This window comes from Dasypus novemcinctus, chromosome 1 (genome assembly GCF_030445035.2).
Source record: "Dasypus novemcinctus isolate mDasNov1 chromosome 1, mDasNov1.1.hap2, whole genome shotgun sequence".
Lineage (NCBI taxonomy): Eukaryota > Metazoa > Chordata > Mammalia > Cingulata > Dasypodidae > Dasypus > Dasypus novemcinctus.
Window position 1 is genome coordinate 124,664,287 of NC_080673.1, and position 18,197 is coordinate 124,682,483.

The following is an 18,197-nucleotide window of genomic DNA, read 5'->3' on the forward strand; positions in this document are numbered from 1 at the left end:
CCATTATCATCTCCTTGCTAGTTGTCCTGGGTGAGTCCAATGAACTGGAGAGTAGGTGTTGCAACTTTGTTGAGATTCAGGGCCCAGCTGGCACATGGGCAACCCAAACATTTAAGTCTCTGGGACATGTATTTTAACAAGTACAGTGTTAATTGTAGGTTCAAATAAAAGGGGCAGAAGAGCCATGTGTAGGGAAACTATAAATGAGTCTAAATTTGTTACACTGGCGAGCATAAATTTCAAAGTAAGGCCCATTAACAGGGTGCTGAATTCCTGGGCTCGTCTACCCTGTGTATAGTGTCTAGCTGTCTCTAGAGCCCTCAGGAGCCCTGCTGTTTGAGGCACTGTTTACTGTGGCAGTCAATGAGATCCTGTTGAGATGTGCATAAGCATCACCTCTTGACTGACCTTTTAACTCACTTCAACATCTTTCAGCCATAAAAACTTATTTGTATTTAATATTTCCTCCTTTGGGTCAGGGTCTTTTTCCTGTTGCATTGCTAGTTGGTGCCTGGTAAATATCACCTATTAGACAAACCGCTATTAAAAAAAAAAAAAAAGGGCACTACAAATGTTGAAGAGGATGTGAAGGAATAGGAATACTCATCCACTGCTGGTAGAATGTAGAATGGTGCAGCCATTGTGGAGGATGGTTTGGCAGTTCCTCAGGAAGCTAACTACAGAATTGCCATGTGATCCAGCAATCCCAGTACTAGGTATATATCCAGAAGAATTGAAAGCAGAAACACAAACAGATATAAGCACACCCGTGTTCACAGCAGCATTATTCACTATCGTCCAAAGTTGGCTGCAACACAAGTAATATATACATACAACGAATATTACTCAGCTGTAAGAAGGAATAAAGTATTGACACATGTTGACTATATGAAGAATCTTGAAGACATTATGTTGGAGTGAAGTAAGCCAGTCACTGAAGGGCAGACTGCATGACCTCACTGACATGTAAGTATATTGAGCTGACTCACAGAACTAATGTCTAGAAGATAGGATATCAGGAGACAGAAAGCAGGTAGACAGTGGTGACTGATTCTCAAACTGGGCAGAACCTACAAAAAGGTGGAAGGGAGTGGTTTGGCAGTGGATGGTTTGATGGTGATGCAGGGATGTGAGTGGGGTCGATGGTGTTGGAGTATGAAGGTGAGCAGGGCTGGGATGGGTTGGACTATCCATGGAACTGGGGGGAGGGCTGGAGGAAGGAACAGGTGAACTCTGGAGAGATGGAGGTCTGTGGTTGAAAATGCAATTGTGGGAATGTTCTTTTGGCAAATATGGCAGGGCCCATCTAAAAAAACAGAATTTTTTTGCATGCAAGACAATTCCTTCCATCTGTCCCATAAGATCTCAGCCCCTTCTCAATCTGAAGCAAAGTGGGCATCACAACCCCAAAGTCATCAAGACTGAGTAATGAATAAACAGAAGGAGGAAATGCGATCATGGGCCAAAGTAGACTGATTATTATTATAGTAAACTGTAGTAATGGAAGGACCTGTAACATTGATATAAAGATAATGGTTATCAGAGGTTCTGAGGAGAGTGGGAGGGAAGAATAATTGGAACATGGGGCATTTTTGGGGAATTGAAATTTTTCTGAATTATATTGCAATGATGGATACAAGCCATTACATATTTTGCCAAAACCTCTAAAATTGTATGATGGAAATTGTAAATCATAAACTATAGACCATGGATAGTAATAACGCTTCAATATTTGTTCATCAATTGTAAAAAATAACCTGCACTAATATAAGATGTTATTAATAGGGAAAAATGTGAGAGGGGAAAGGGTTGGGGTATATAGGAGTCCCCTATATTTTCAATGAAACTTTTCTGTAATCTAAAACTTCTTCAAAATTAAGTTTAAAAAAACTTTTTATTTAGTAATAAATATTCTTTAAAAGTTGCAAATATGCTACAGAGAGTTCCTGCATACCTTCTCCCATTAACATCTTGTATAAATGCTATATTTACTACAACTAAGAAATTAACATTGGTACCACATGGTAGTGCTAATAATATTACTATTTGATACTATTAACTAAGCCACTTTATTCAAATTTCAACAATTTTCCAATTAATATCTTGTGACGGTTAGGTTAATGTGTTAACTTGGCCAGGTAATTGTGCCCAGTTGTTCCGTCAAGTCAGCACTGGGCTAATTGTAATACAAGGACATTTATGGACTTTAGTCACCATTGACTTTACTGCAGTGGTAAATCATGGATAGCTGATTACAGTTACATCAGTCAGGGAGATTGCCATCAGCAATGAATGGCGCTTTATCCAATCAGTTGAAGGCCTTAAAAGGGGAATTGATATCAGATTCAGTGAGAATTTCCCAGTTCGTCTTTGGACAGGCAACGTCTCCCGGAAACTCATCAAGGACCTTCATTAAACTTTCATTGGAGCCCTGGTTTGCAGCCTACCTGCAGAATCTGGACTTGTGCACATCCATGGTCACATGAGAGACTCCTATAAATTCTCATACTATTTACAGACATCTCCTGTAGATTCTATTTCCCTAGAGAACCCTGACTAATACATATCCTTTCTATTCCAGGTTCAAATCCAGGATCAAATCCATAATGGATTTCTTTGCCATGTCTCCTCATTCTCCTCCTCCTATACAAATTTTAAAGTAAGCTTAAAGAAAAGTTTGAAGTATGGTACAAAGAACTGCTTTTCTTGAACAATTTGAGAGTGAGTTGTTGATATGATGACCCATCACACCGAAATTTTAGTGGTTGTTTCCTCAAACAATGATACTCTCTCCATAGCCATCATACAACCATCAAAATAAAAAATTAACATCAAATCTTCAGACTTCATCCAAATTTTTCAAACTGTCCCAATAAAGTTTATAGCAAACTACCCCTGTCCAAAATTATATATTACATGGCACATAAGATAGGATTTTCATTAAATAAGCTGCCAGATAGCTTGTTTTTTTGTTGTGGATATTGTGCTTGAATCACCTAGATTGTTCCTTCAGGACCAAGACACTTATTTCCCCCAGGGAGGAGTTTGGCTGCTGACAGCTCATAACCAAGCCCCTCCTGATAATTGCCCTAAGCCAAAGGAAGCAGCCTTGCCCAAGGTGATGCCCCCTCTCGAAGGCCATCCACTTTTTTTTTCTCCTTTTATTTTTTTCAATTGTTACATTCAAAAAATATAAGAGGTCCCCATATACCCCGCACCCCCTCACCCCACTCCTCCCACATCAACAACCTCTTTCATCATTGTGGCACATTCATTGCTTTTGGTGAATACATTTTGGGGCACTGCTGCCCCACATGGATAATGGTTTACATTGTAGTTTACCCTTCTCCCCAGTACACCTAGTGGGCCATGGGAGGATGTACAACGTCCAGCATCTGTCCCTGCAGTACTACACAGGACAACTCCAAGTCCTGAAAATGCCCCCACATCATATCTCTTCTTCCTTCTCCCTACACGCAGCAGCTACCATGGCTCCTTTCTCCACATCAATGCTACAATTTCTTCCATTACTAATCATAATAGTTCCATAGTAGAATATCAGTAAGTCCACTCTAATCCATACTCTATTCCTCAGTCCTGTGGACCCTGGGATGGTTATGTCCACTCCACCTCTACATTGAGAGGGAGCTTAGATTCCACATGGATGATGGATGCAATTCTCCTACTTGCAGTTGTAGGCACTCTTGGCTCCCTGGTGTGACTGACCCATGAGGGGCCACAAAATCCTGGCCGCCTTTCCTCACTCAATTCCAAACAACTCTGAAAGCCCATCTCAGCTCCAGAGCTATCTTTGGGGTCAGCTGAGGTCTCTTGCACCCTCACCTCTTGTAGTTATTGCTCCTGAGAGGAAACCTTAATAAAACTCCTGCATGAAAATCTCAGTCTTCTATCTTCCTCCAGGAAGCTGGGTTTCTCAGAGAATGTGATTATTCTTTGTCATGGGCTGACATACTCTGTTGTCATATACTAAGGTGTTAAGTTTAGAAGTAATTCCACCTTCCAAAAGCATTTTGTTCACTGCTAGGAACTAGTTCAGACACTGGGAAAATCTAGTTCTTTAATGACTACACCTTATAAAAGTTTAAATAAGCTTTGTCACCTATAGGGGCTGAAGATTTATTTTCTTCCTCTGAATCACTGTAGATATAATGAATCACTCCACATATAATGTGAATATGAATCACTTCCAGTATAGTGACTATTCGTGCTTTACTTCCAGGAGTTATGTGTGTCATAGTAGATGTAATACAGAGATATCCACTTGTAAGTAACATAGGTTGTATGATTTTCCTTACTCATGGTTTAAAGAATGAATTTTATTTTCTTTTCCTACTTATTGTTGTTATTGCTGGTTTGCCTCTTTTGCTTGTTCTTTTGAGTGAGGGTAGAGAAGTTGGTGGTAGGAGATTGGAAAAGTGCACTCTGGAGTGCAGGGAATATAACTTTGTGCTTAGAGAATAGAGACATATTTTAGGTGTTAGTAAATATTTCTTAAACAAAACACAGTTAAATAAATAATTAAATAAATTTTATCATGAAGTCCATAGGAGCTCTGCATGTAGAAGAGATAGAGAAAGAGAGGGAGCCTGGTGAAGACCTCTAAGCATCAAATATCAGTTAAGCTCTTCTAATTACATTTAACTGAGTATAAAATTTGGATTTATTAGCACGCTTTATGTTATAAAGTGATAAATTCTAAAATTGAATTTGAAGTTTGGTTTGAATATAAAGAACAACTTTTAGATTGGGGTGTGTGTGAATCGTGATGCAAAATACTTCATTGGATAGTCAGATAATTTGATAAGAGGGAAATATTTTAGACTTATTTTTCTTAAAAAGCAGTCTAAAGTCCCTCTCTCTCAGCTTAAAAATCTGTATTGTTTCTCCCATTCTTGATTTAAAACAGAAAGTAAAATAGGAATCCCAGAATGTTTATATCACCACTAAAGTCAGTTTGAAGCTTTACCTGTCTAATCTCTTGCTGACTCACAATGCTTAAGTCCTCTCACCTGGTAGAGATAAAGGATGTTTACTGTAGAAGTAAAGGATGTTGCTGTAGTTATCTATTTTCATGGCTTGATGAGATTTCCTTGCCTGCCCTTGCTTTCACTTCCCTTATTATTGCTTGAGAATAGAATGACCAATAGTCTTGTTTGCCCAGGCCTGCCCCAGGAATTGCCCCAATTTTAGCACTGAAAGTCCTGTGTACCTGGAACACCCCTCAACTCCAGACAAATAAATGTGGTTTGTCACCCCTGTAATTAATGACCTTCCTTCTAATTTTTATAAATGAAAATGTTTTGGTTAATTATTGATCTGTGCTAGGTGAGCCCATTTCCTACATTGCTGTAGATCTCATCTGGGCAAGTGAATGAAATGCAAAAAACTCTAGAACTGGGCTGAATTAATTACCCAAACAACAAATAAACAGAAAAGGTAATATGCTTTATGATGTCAGTCATCTCTGCTGGCCTCCGCCTCGTAGGAAAGAAGAACTAAGTGGGAGGACATTAAGAGGAACTGGGAAGTTTGAGGAAGAACAAGTTTTAAATTCAAGGCATTTTTGCTTTGCTTTGGGCCTACAACTAGATTGATTCTTAGCCAGTTTTTGGAGTCTCAGAGATTGAGTCAGGAAGCTAAAGAAAAAAGACCCTAATAAATGTGAGTTAAAAATACTTCATCATGAGGAAAAAGTGCATGGTTAGCATCATATTTCATATTTCTTCATCTTCTGTCCCCTTTCTAGTTTGAAACCACTTTTTGACATGTGGTTTCTCAGATTTTATTCTGTCAGATACTGATAAATGGTATTAATTGCTAAAGGTACATGATATCTTTGACTCTGTCTTGATTAAACCAGAAGTTGAAAACAGAGGCTCATTTCAAAATGCAGTAAATAAAGAAGTGGACTTGGCCCAGTGGTTAGGGTGTCCGTCTACCACATGGGAGGTCCGCAGTTCAAACCCCGGGCCTCCTTGACCCGTGTGGAGCTGGCCCATGCGCAGTGCTGATGCGCACAAGGAGTGCCCTGCCACGCAGGGGTGTCCCCCGTGTAGGGGAGCCCCACAAGCAAGGAGTGTGCCCCGTAAGGAGAGCCACCCAGCGCGAAAGAAAGTGCAGCCTGCCCAGGAATGGTGCTGCACTCGGAGAGCTGACGCAGCAAGATGATGCAACAACAACAAAAAAAGAAACACAGATTCCTGTGTGGTTGACAGTAACAGAAACCAACAAAAAGAAGAACACGCAGCAAATGGACACAGAGAACAGACAACTGGGGTGGGGGAGGGGGTGGAGGGGAAGGGGAGAGAAATAAATAAAAAATAAATCTTTAAAAAAAAGTAGTAAATAAAAAATTCTTAAGAAATTTAAGAAGCTGTTGATTTAAATGTATTGAAAATGTCAGTCTGTTTCAGCTTGCTGTGAGAAATGAAGGGGAGTTTATCTATCCACTGTTGGGCTCAACTGTGCAATGAGAGATGGCAACATTTTCCTGGTCACAACATGATCGCTGCAGAGAGGAATCAGAATTTGGGAACCTCAAGAAAAGGTGAGTCAAATGACATTGGAATTGGGGTGCTCATCTAGCCATCTATCTCCCTTGGGCATTCTTCCAGAGCTCAATTACTTGAAAATATTGGACGGATTGTCTTTCTTTCTAACAAGAGTGAAAGTTATCTTCCATTCAATCAGCCACCTGCACCATCAGTAAGACACGGCAAATCCAGTGGAATTCTGTTCTCAAATGGCTCGTTGCCAAAGAATGAGAAAAGGATGCTGACTGCCCTCTATTCAATCTTTGGCAATAGTAGTACAGATGCTCTCGAAGAGAGTTTCTCCCTTATATTTTGATGCTCTCATTTCTCATCCATGCATGTCTCTCAGTTTAGCTGCTATATAGATGACATTTTGAGTTACTGTTATATGTTGCCTCAATAATGCAATAGTCTCCTAACTGGTCTCTCTGTTATCTTTCTTGCTGCCTCCAAATCCATCATCTCATAGCAGCCAGAATGATCTTTTAAAAATATAGATCATATCAACCACTACCATTCCCCGACCTCCATGCTTAAACTCCTCTAATGGAATCTTATTACACTTAAAATCTGAATTTTATTATGGTTTGCATTATCTGGCTCCTGCTTATGGCTTATTTCATTTTACCCACAATGCTCCATCCAAATTGCTTTTCTCTTTGTTTCTTAAATGCGCTAACCTAATTGTTGCCTTTGGACAGTTGCAATAGCTTGGAACGTTTCTTCTACTAGCTCTCGGAATGGCTGGCTACTTTTTGTTAGTTATCTAGCCAGTCATTCTCTATCATTATACCACATTTTAAATCTCTGCAAAGTACCTTCCATTATCAGTCACCTCTCCATCCTCCCCCCCGCCCCCCCCAACTATCTATCTAGTTCTTTTTTTCTTTTTTTTTTTTTAAAGATTTATTTTTATTTATTTAATTCCCCTCCTCTCCCCCGGTTGTCTGTTTTCTGTGTCTTTTTGCTGTGTCTTGTTTCTTTGTCCGCTTCTGTTGCGGTCAGCAGCACGGGAAGTGTGGGCGGCGCCATTCCTCCGCACGCTGCTCCCTCCTTCGCGCTGGGCGGCTCTCCTTATGGGTGCACTCCTTGCGCGTGGGGCTCCCCTACACGGGGGACACCCCTGTGTGGCACGGCACTCCTTGCGCGCATCAGCACTGCTAATGGGCCAGCTCCACACGGGACAAGGAGGCCCGGGGCTTGAACCGTGGGCCTCCCATGTGGACGTGGTAGACGGACGCCCTAACCACTGGGCCAAAGTCCGTTTTCCTCTATCTAGTTCTTTATGAAAGTCTTTTTCCTCCTTAACCAGATGGCAAGTTTCATGAAAGCAGGGACCTGTTATTATGTTCTATGCATTAACTGTAACTCCTAGAACAGTGTCTGATACATAATAGGATACCAATAGCTCTTAAAGTGACTGGTTCTTACCCTCAAAGAGCTTACAAATCTGGTTGTGTGGCAAAAATAATGTAAATGAATAATTAAATACACATGACAACAAACCACAGAAGAGATGTTGAAAGACCATATATGATTAAGTGCTTAATGAACTTTTATCATAAAGCATTGATATTGTTAAAGAGGAAAGGAGGAACTTTATATCATTATCAATCATTGACATCCCAGTGAGCTTGTAAATTCTAAAAGCCAATTTGGACAGAGGAGGGTGGAATCATAGGTAGAGGTGGTGGGGAGGAGAGGGGAAGAGGGGTGTGCAAAAATGAGTAAGGAGGGTGGAATCATAGGTAGAGGTGGTGGGGAGGAGAGGGGAAGAGGGGTGTGCAAAAATGAGTAAGGACTCAAACATCAGTTCCTGCACAATTTTGGCCAGAGCAGCTTAACTTCCCCTAGACCTGGAACTTGGAATGACAGTAGGATGGCGTCTTGAGTCACCACTATCCACTGTAGCTATAGACTCCAAATGAGGTCCCTCCAGACTTCCTCTCATCCAACCTGTCCTCACACACCCTCGCCCCCCACCTCTACCTTTTCTTTCCTGGCTTAGTGGTGAACCTGTAAGTATGAAGCTACAAGTAGCTTTATTAAAAAAAAAAAAAAGGAAAAAAAGGAGTCTCCTTCCTTAGGGAGCGGTGTGGCGGGGCACATAAAATGGGTGTGCTTGTGGCAGTGGGAATGAGGCAGAATGAGGAGAACACCATCTGCCACGGAATCACTAGTTTTTGGTTCCCAAACCACACAGAGGGCTGTTCTTTAAAGCTGCTGAAATAGGCCAGGCCTGCAGGATGTAAGGGTATGTTTAATTTCTAGAGGACATTTGTTTGTCCAAACTTTTTCTCCTCTTCAGAAGTCTGGCAAGTGTAAATAATCTTCAGCTCGTCACGAACCCACAAGTGCGTGTGTGGCTCAGCAGTCGTCAGATCACGCCCCGCCCTCGCCCTTAGGCTCTCACTGACACATTTCGGCGAACCCGCCAGGGCGCACCCCTGGACTTGGCTTTGCTTTTCTCCAGCCTTTAAGCCCCGGGGCCGCTCAGCCTCCTCCCCTAAAGTAAAGGGGCGGCCGGACTGCGCCGAGCCAGAAGCCAGCGCTAGGAAGAAAGTTTTGGACTTCCGAGAAGAGTCGGGAAGAGCAATTGTTCAGGCCGCAGGAGGAAGGCAACCAGAAGAGAGGGGTCTCCACTCCAAGTTTGTGCGTCAGTCGCGGCGTCCGGGGAGGCTCCTGCGGGACTTGAGCTGCCCCATTGCCCCACCCCCGGGAGGAATGGGACTCGGGGTCCCGGGTCCAGGACGGCGCTAACGACTCTGCTGCGGGCGGAGGAGGAACTTCTCTCCCGAGCTGTCGCCTTGGGCCCTCATTGTGTGCAGGAACTCTCCGGAATCGAGAGGGGGAGGACTGGATCGCGCTTCCAGTGGGATTCGTCAAGAGTTCCGGCGGCAGCTGCAGCGGTTGCGGAGACTCCCTTTGTCCTCCTAGGACCTCCCTCCTTCCCTCTCGCCCTCCTGTCAGTCCTTGGGTCCCGCTGCCCCAGGCGCCGGCGCTGCGGCCCTTCGCCACCACCCACCTCCCGGCGCCGGTCGCGGTTGATCTCGCTCCCTCCGCGCCCCCTCCGAACCGCGCCGAAGGGTTGCGAGCGCTGACGGCGCAGGCCCCTGGCCGCACCATGGTGGCGCGGCTGTGCGCGGCCCGCGGCCCGGGCAGCTGGCTGGTCCCCGGGCTGTGGCTGCTGGCGCTCAGCGGTCACTGGGGGCTGCTGCGCGCCCAGGAGCAGCCCTGCAGAGGAGCCTTTGATCTCTACTTCGTCCTGGACAAGTGAGTGCTGGAGTTCAGGGTCTCTTGGTGAGGGCGCTACTGGCTCAACTGTGGCTGGGGATGCTAAGGACGGGCGCGTGGGCTCTGGAGAGACGTGTTGGAAACCCGCTGCTGTGTGTACCCTGTTGCTATCTTCGAGGCGAGAACTTTCAGCTCTTTGCGGACTGGGGACCGGATGCTAGAAAGAGCTCCGGGCCACTTGGCTCCCTGGGGGAGGTGGGCTATTCATTGTTTGCCAAGTATGGGGCCTCCTGGGAAATGGGAGTGCAGCTGCCAGGGCTAGCATTCTACATCCTACGAACCAACCCCGGGTTCTTCCTATACCCCGGCACCCGGCCTCTGCCCTTTCTCCCCTTCCCCCTAGGCTGGCTGAAGTTTGCCTGGTTTTATCCTGATCACAGCACTTTTGGAGTCGGGAAAAACTGAGGGCTAGCATGCCCCGGGTGGTTTGCATTTCCTGCTAAGGAAGGTTATTGTGTTTATCTTGGAATTTACTCTAACAAATCAGTAGGCAGGTTGTCCTAGAAGACGGGCCGGTTGACTTTTGTAGCAGCCACAGTTTCAAGCTGTAGACACCATTACTTTGCATGAAGAGACGCCAGGTTACACCCATCTTCCTGGTATCAAGCAACCCCTCTGAAATGTTTACACATCAGTTCCTTGTTTTATTTTTTCTAATCAGTTCAATTTCATTTTTCAGGTCTGGCAGTGTGGCGAATAACTGGATTGAAATTTACAATTTTGTCCAACAACTTACAGAGAAATTTGTGAGGTATTTTCTCCACTTTTTTATGCAGAAGTGTGGGAGGTGGAGAGGGAGTAGATGAAACTGTAGGGAATATGCAGGGAATTCCCCCCCCCCCCCCAAATGTTGGTTTTTAAGTGCCTAAAAGTCATAATTGCACACATGCTGTTATTAGGATAGCCCTTCAGTCTTTGTGGGCTTCTTTCATCTGATCCCAGAAACTTGGCTCAGGCTCTGGGACGCATCTTCAAATACTATTCCAAATGTCTATTCCTTTCTGACTTTTCATCTGTTTTGAATTTCAGTTACACTTCCTCATAATTTATCACATTAAAAATAAATTTTATGCTAATAGTATCCATAATATATTTTCCTTTCCACACAATTCTTAGCATTGTAGAGGTCCACATAAAAAAAAAGTGTTGGAAAACTTCAAATGAACATGTGTTAATAACCCACTACCAGAAAAGGCACTTGTGTGGTGCTTAAAGAAAGACTTGTGTTTACACAATGTGTGGGTGTGTGGCTGGTTTAAAATTTAACTGTTCTATATATGCAATAAGCCTCACTAGGAAAGGCTGTTTTTTCCTCCTATAAAAAGGATAACTATTATGAAATCCAGCTTAGTCTCTTATTTAGAGGTAACTAGAAATTAGTGGCATCTCCCAGTTAAAAATAACCGCAGGATTTCAGGCTTTTGAACTGTTTTTTCTCTCTCATTCTCTTCCCCACCCCACTCCCCCCCTTTTTTAAGGAAAAAAAATGCAATGAGAAAATCCAAGTTTATCAAGATAATGGAAAGGACATGAATAGGAGCTGTATCATTAAATATTGCTTCCTTCAGTCTTGTTAGCCCAAATGTTTTCTGTAAAACAGGCTTGGATGATCAAAACATTTTGAAAGTCATGTTGCAAGTAACTTCAAACAATCTGTAGAGGCCTAGGCAATCCTTGCTTTCAGTTATTGGCAGCAGAAAACTTATCCCTATAAAAAAATGTATGCTTGTCCATGTTCAGTCATACGTCCCCTTCTTAAGAAGCCAAGTATAATGTTCTCATTCTGGACAGAGTCTGAGGTAAAACTCTCTAGGAAAGGAAAATAAGCAAGTCCCTATATTCATAAATGTCCATGGCAGAAGGGACAGTTGTTTAGAAAATTTTTGGTTAAATCTAAGAGTGTGTAGAAAGTTTTACGTAGAATTTAATTATAAGCAACAGATCATTTCAGTATAACATTTTAAAGAATCCTGATCCTTACTTATTTCGTCTGGTTTGAAAGTTGGAATTCTTTGGAATATAGAGTTCCCAGGCTCAAGCCTAATTGCTCAGTTACTAACTAACAACATGTTGTAGAAAGTGAAAAAGAGGTAAAGAGGTGATTACTAAAGGTAGTGATTTTTAAAATTTGTGTAAGCCTTTGAAATAATGCTGATTTTCAATTTTTAGATATTAGTTTCATATCTTCACTTTCAGCTCTTAGTCATAATCACATAAAGTATCAAACAAACAAGAACCATCCTTTGAGATATATGTCCAAAGCTTGAGAAATGTAGCTGATTAGAGTAAGTGTCAATTGGAAGTATGGTCTTTGAGACCTGGAAAATTGAAAGTGCCTAATTAAGATGTGATTTGTTAATTTCTTTCACATTTTTCATGACACTCTTTAAAATTTCCTACTTTAGGTAACTTTTGTATGGACTCATGTCATAGTTCTGGTAATTATGCCAGACACTCTGCTCTCTAACCCTAAATATTGCTAAAGATAATCCCTCTGAAGGTTCTGGCCTCCTTTAAGGAGATACTGAAAATAGAACCATTTCCTACAAAAGAATTTTATACTGGTCTAGAATTTGTCTTTCTAGCTAGTTCCTTCCGAAATGCCAGTCTCTATGGGTCATGGAAGAGTGCTTGAATGCCGAGAGGCATTGACTAAGTCCCAGATAACATATACAGTGGTGTTAAGCAGAGTTAGAATATCTACTTAGAGAGGCCCATTTAAAAGAAGCCTGGACCAGTCAGCAAGACCAATTTTAAATGAGACTCCCTAACTATACATCTGTATTGTATCATTATTTCTTTAAAAAATGTTTAACTGTCTCTTTTTTTATTTTGCAGCCCTCAAATGAAATTATCTTTCATTGTGTTTTCTTCTCAAGCAACCATTATTTTGCCATTAACTGGAGACAGGTTAGTGCATTATCATTTCACTGCAGGCTTTTAGCAGAGACTAATCTTAGAGGAATGATTGATATTTCCATGTGGTGATTCAGGCCTCTCAGTGGAATCAAGCAAATGATCAGACAACTCAGTTCTCTTCACTAATAGAGGGAAAAGGAGTTACAAGTAATAAAAAAGAGCAGACAATCCCAAAATCAATATCATTTACATTGGCTCTGTAATGTACAATGAATCCAGATTCCTGCCTTAGCTGTGCATTCTGAACTTCCAATCTTTCCCTCTCTCTATTACTGTTAGTAGTTCTGTATCTTTGTTTTTTAGATATATTAATCAACCAGGAACTTGAAGAATGCAGGAGAGTAGAAAGATATGGGCCTATTTAAATCATTTACTAGATTCAAAAGAGACATCCTCTATTTCTAGTCTTACTCTGAGATCCACTGATCCTGAACACATTTTCTTTTACATAGTAATTCAAAAGGAACTTGCCATAGATAGTTAGATATGTGTATATATTTTTTCTGTCTATTATCTATCTATCATCATCTATCCTTAGTTCTTTTAAAAAGTGTAGCTTTTCTCAAGTCATTGTCACAGTATTTCAAATGATCATTTCTATGTCATTTGAATCTATTGTAGCAAGTTAGAATTGGTTGTTGGCATATTTTAAAGGATGGATGCTTTCCATGGGATCAGCTTTGGTCACTAGCCTATGAGTTTCCCAGTGAAAAGGGCAAGTTTCTTCATTTTTATATCAATTTCATCTAACACAGTGTGTGTAAAATATTACTTGCTCAATAAATTTTTTTTGAATGAATGAGTTACTGTATGTTGAAATCAAATTTCTCCAAATTGTAGTTTTAGCAATGGAGGCTGGCATACTTTGTTTTTCATAATAAGTAGATTTCTGAGAAGTTGCATGTGAATGAAACTTTTTTTATAAATGGATTTCCCCCTTAAAAATACCAAGGAAGCATGACATTCAGATAGACTCAGGAAGACCTGAGGAGGTCTTATTTGTAATTCATGTACTTGGAAAGGGTTTAAATCCTTAATCTAAGTTAGTGATTCCTTCCTTTTTCTTGGTTGAATCTAATAGAGGAGAGACTGGAATAGGATAAAGAAGAGGCTTTTCTTTCATGAGGCAGCATAATGTTTCAGTTAAGAGCCATCAAGTCTATCTGGATCTAAATCCTGGCTCTACAATTTACTAGCTAAATGGTCATGGGCAAGTTATACAACCTCTTGTTCCCTCAGTTTAAAAAAAAATCTATATAATGAAGATGGTGAGGATGATAACAATTCTTAACTCAAAAGGTTAATTTAAAGTCTGAAGTTAATGAATGTGGAGAACATAGGACAGATCCTGGCATATGAGATCCAATAGATAAATGCTTTGTTTTTATTATTATCTGGAGTTAGGGAATATGCAATATTTTAATGATTAGAGAAAAATTAGATATGTATAAGGAATATTGTTCTGGTTCAAAGAATTTATAACATTCCAGGGGCAATTTTAATAATGCTTTTTGCAACTCACTTACTTTATGCATAGTTAGCTCCTTGGTACTCTTTCTAAATAGAAATGCTTTCAGTTTTAAAGAATTTTGCTATTTGTGACATTTTAAATTGGTTTCTAGAGGCAGACATTGCAACAATAAGTCCTGGGTTAGAGTTCCAGTTTTGCCACTTAGTGACTTCAAGACTCTGGGTTAAACATCTACTCAGTTGTCAGTTTTTATGTCTATAAAATGCATACATAAAATCAACCATGTTTTCTTAAGAGAGTTGTTGTGAAGATCAAAATAATAAAACAGTGTATAGAAAAGCACCTTCTATGATATAGAACAATATCCAATAAAGAATATTATTTTCTTCCCCTTTATTGTATTTTTATTAATTTTATTTAATTGAATCAGTAACTTCTCAAATTTCTATGGTTCCATATTTGGATATTGGGTTACTTTTCCTCCACTACTTTTAAGTGTTTAGAAACAGCTTGCATATTTACATACAAGAACAGTGAACAAATGTTTACAAAGCAATTGTGGATCTTTGTTTCAAAGTCTAGAATTTGGGCTTGTATATATAAACTTACAAATAGATTTGAGTGCATGAGAAGAGCAAAGGTTAGGCAAAGAAAAGTAGTGTAAGGTATGACAGGTTTCACAATTTTAGTTCTATTACTCATAATTCTTTAGTGCGTTGGTAAATAGGAGAAGTAGCTCTTTCATGTTTCTCTGAGCATTGCTAAAGATTTTCAGTAGAGGTGAGGCAAGATTGGAAGGCAGTCCTTACCGTATGACCATGTCTTCTTTTACTGTTTCAGCATGGCATCCATCACTAGTTAAATAAGCAAGGACAAGTAAATATTAGTTACAGATTTTATACCCTCATCATTTAAAAACTTTTTTCTTTCAAATACTTCATTTTGAAACATTTCCTTCTTTTCTTTTGCTCCTATGATTTTTGTCCACCATATATCTTTTAGTCCATCCATTTTACCTACCTTGGTACCTGCCTCCCTTGTCTATGATATACTGAGAACTGTGGGCTCTGGGACTAACACAAAGATAAATAATCTAGTATGGGAGGAGAGAAAGGGGTGTGCCCATGCACATAATTAGCCCAGGCTGTGTTGATTCAATATGAAAGTATATGGAGACAGGACTAGTTTTAAGAAATATTTTAGTTGTTATGTTGTATAATTGGGGATTGTGGACTATTCTCTGTTCTATTTAATGTGATATTAATTAATGCTGTAATAGTGATTTAATTGAAAACATTTACCAAACACTTATTATGTCTCAGGCATTATGCAAAGTGCTTTCCATGCATTACCTCATTTAATCTTGGTCAGCCCTGTGTTGTAGATTCTATTATTATTTGAATTTTACAAATAAGGAAATTAAAGCTAAGGGAGGCGAAGTAGCTTGTTAAAGGATGCATAATTAATAAGTGGTGAGCAGTATATTAACCAGAATGATATTTTATAGTGTAAAGCAATCTAGTGGCTTAGAATAGAAAGCAGACTTCTCTCCACCACCTAAAAGCCCTACCTGATCAACCCACCCAGTATTCTGCAGCAACATCACTTGCCACAGTCTGGACCAACTGGCTTTTCTATTTCCTGAATACAACAAAACTTGTTTCCAAGCTTTTCTCTTTTCTTCTTCTATGTCCCTGGCTGTTTGCATTTTGTCATTCAAACCTCATCTCATGAGTCACCTTTTTTTGATAGCTCTTTCTTGACCACCAAATCCAAAGCATTCATTACTCTTCAGCAGTAATCTTTCACAATATCTATTTTGTATTCCTTTTTGAAATTATTTTGCTGATTAATCAATTAATTTTTATCTCCGTGATCCTAATATAAACTGCATAAGAACAGGGTGTTCTTTGTCTTGGTCACCATATATCCTAAAGCCTAGGACAAAGTATGGCACATAGTAGATGCTCACTTACATCCTTGTTGAAATGAATTAAATGAATGAGTTGGTCTGACTTCAGAATCCAGGTCATTAACTGCTTTGAAATATTGTCTCACTTTGTAATTATACCACATAAGAAAATGCTACTTTTCTCATTCCTACTCTTCTATTTCAGATGAGAACATTTCCAACGCCCTTTTCAATATACTTGCTAAAAAAAAAACCCTCAAATGACCCAAAGTTTGGAAAAAGCCTGACCTGAGTACAATAATCACGTAGGGAAAAAAATTCCGTTAAGCAAACTTGTAGGAAATTATAGAGAAGTCATTTAATTAAGTTTCCATAATATAAACTTTTCTATTATCTAAGAGAATTTTTTTTTCTAATTCCTCAAAAGCTAAAATACACTTTTGTGGGAAAATAGTCTTTTATATACAGCTGATAACTTATGAATTGGTTCATAAATTTTGAAGGGAAATTTGACAGTATCTGTAAAAGTTAGAAGATTCTTACCAGCAATTCTACATTTTAGGGCTATGTCCTATTGAAAAACTGGCACCTAGTATGCAGAGATAGATATTTGTGTAAAATTAGTCACTCTAGCATTGCTCATTTTAGTGAAAAACTGCATTAAATCTAAATACTTATCAATGGATAACACTATAATTAAATTATATTTTATGCATAGAATGGGATACTCTTTAACCATTAAAAGCACTGGAAAATTCATATATACTGACATGAAAATATATCTAAGAACATTAGGGAAAAATGCAAGTTGCAGAACATTCTATGTGATTTTATTTTTGAAAAAAAACACCTCAAAAAACCTTCAATTGTTAGGAGTGAGATTGAAGGAAGGGAAAGCCATTGTATTTCAATGTTTATACATCTAGATTATTAGAATATTTCAACAAGAATTATTATTTATAATAAATTTTAAAAATGATTAAATAAAAGATGTTCTGACTTCTTATGTAGCCAGAGATAGCTATCTTGGAATCAGCATGGAATTTAAGGTTTGGAAAGAAAAACATTCAGGAATAAACCCTATCTAACCATTACATTAACTCTTGACACCTTCTTGTTTGAGTGAAAAGACCAGGATTGAATCTTGGAGTCAAATATTCATGGATACACCATACAAGTTTTCTGGGCGTGGACAACTACTTAGCATATTACTGTCCAATTCCCTTGACAATTTGGAAGTTGCTAAACATTCCCACCGCACAGCACTGTTAAGAAGATTAAATGCATATAAGGCACAAGAAAGTTTAGTTAAGAATATGACATGTATTGTATGCAGAATAAATGTTTGTGACATGAATTCATTTTTCTTTCTTCTTCTGCTCCACTTTAACTACTTTTCTTCTAACTTTTTTCATTTGTATTTCTTCAAGTTTTTTTTTTCCCTTTTATTTTTGTTCATGTTTGGGTAGAAGGGGGACTAAGGTGAAAAGGGATTTGGAGGTTACTAGAGTTCACTGTCATCATGATGTGCCAGGATTTTAACAGAGGTTTAAAGAAGTCAAATAGCTTTGCTTAAAGTGACACAGGAAAGTGTTAAAGCCAGGATTCAAATTCAGGTCCACTACCAAGTGTGAGCATTCAAGCACTGTGCTGAACTCTCTTAAATTCTCTGTGTTCCTCTTTCTCCAGTTTTCAGAATTTGTCAGAATTTGTCAGAAGTCAAAAACATATTCATCTTCTAAATTTATTCTAGTCTTCCAATCAGTGAGGTCATTAGAGGAAGTGACTGTAACTGGATTGGTTATTTATTTATTTATTTTTAGAGAAGTGATTATTTCTGGAATTTTGCTTGGGCCACACATTGTGCTAACAGGGGAGAGGTCTGGGTATGGTAGGTCAGATTCTAATGATGGATATATTAATAGTTACTTTAATGAAGTCCCACATGTGTTTGTGTCCATGTTCTAGAAAATTAGGTACTCTATAACTTGTGCCTGGGAGTAATATGGAGGGCTCATTCTGGCAGTGAGCAGTTAAGCTGAAGTAA

The 18,197-nt window shown here is 39.6% G+C and overlaps 1 protein-coding gene across 1 annotated transcript in view; it reads left to right on the forward strand.

Annotated features, from left to right (window-relative positions):
• The first annotated feature begins 8,933 nt into the window (after positions 1-8,933).
• The window catches only part of ANTXR2 (ANTXR cell adhesion molecule 2), a 141,185-nt gene continuing 131,921 nt past the window's right edge, over positions 8,934-18,197 (forward strand). The window contains exons 1-3 of the mRNA XM_004470820.4: positions 8,934-9,827; positions 10,528-10,599; positions 12,687-12,758. Coding sequence (XP_004470877.1) covers positions 9,679-9,827; positions 10,528-10,599; positions 12,687-12,758 — 293 coding nt within the window. The 5' untranslated portion in view covers positions 8,934-9,678. The remainder of the gene's footprint in view (positions 9,828-10,527; positions 10,600-12,686; positions 12,759-18,197) is intronic.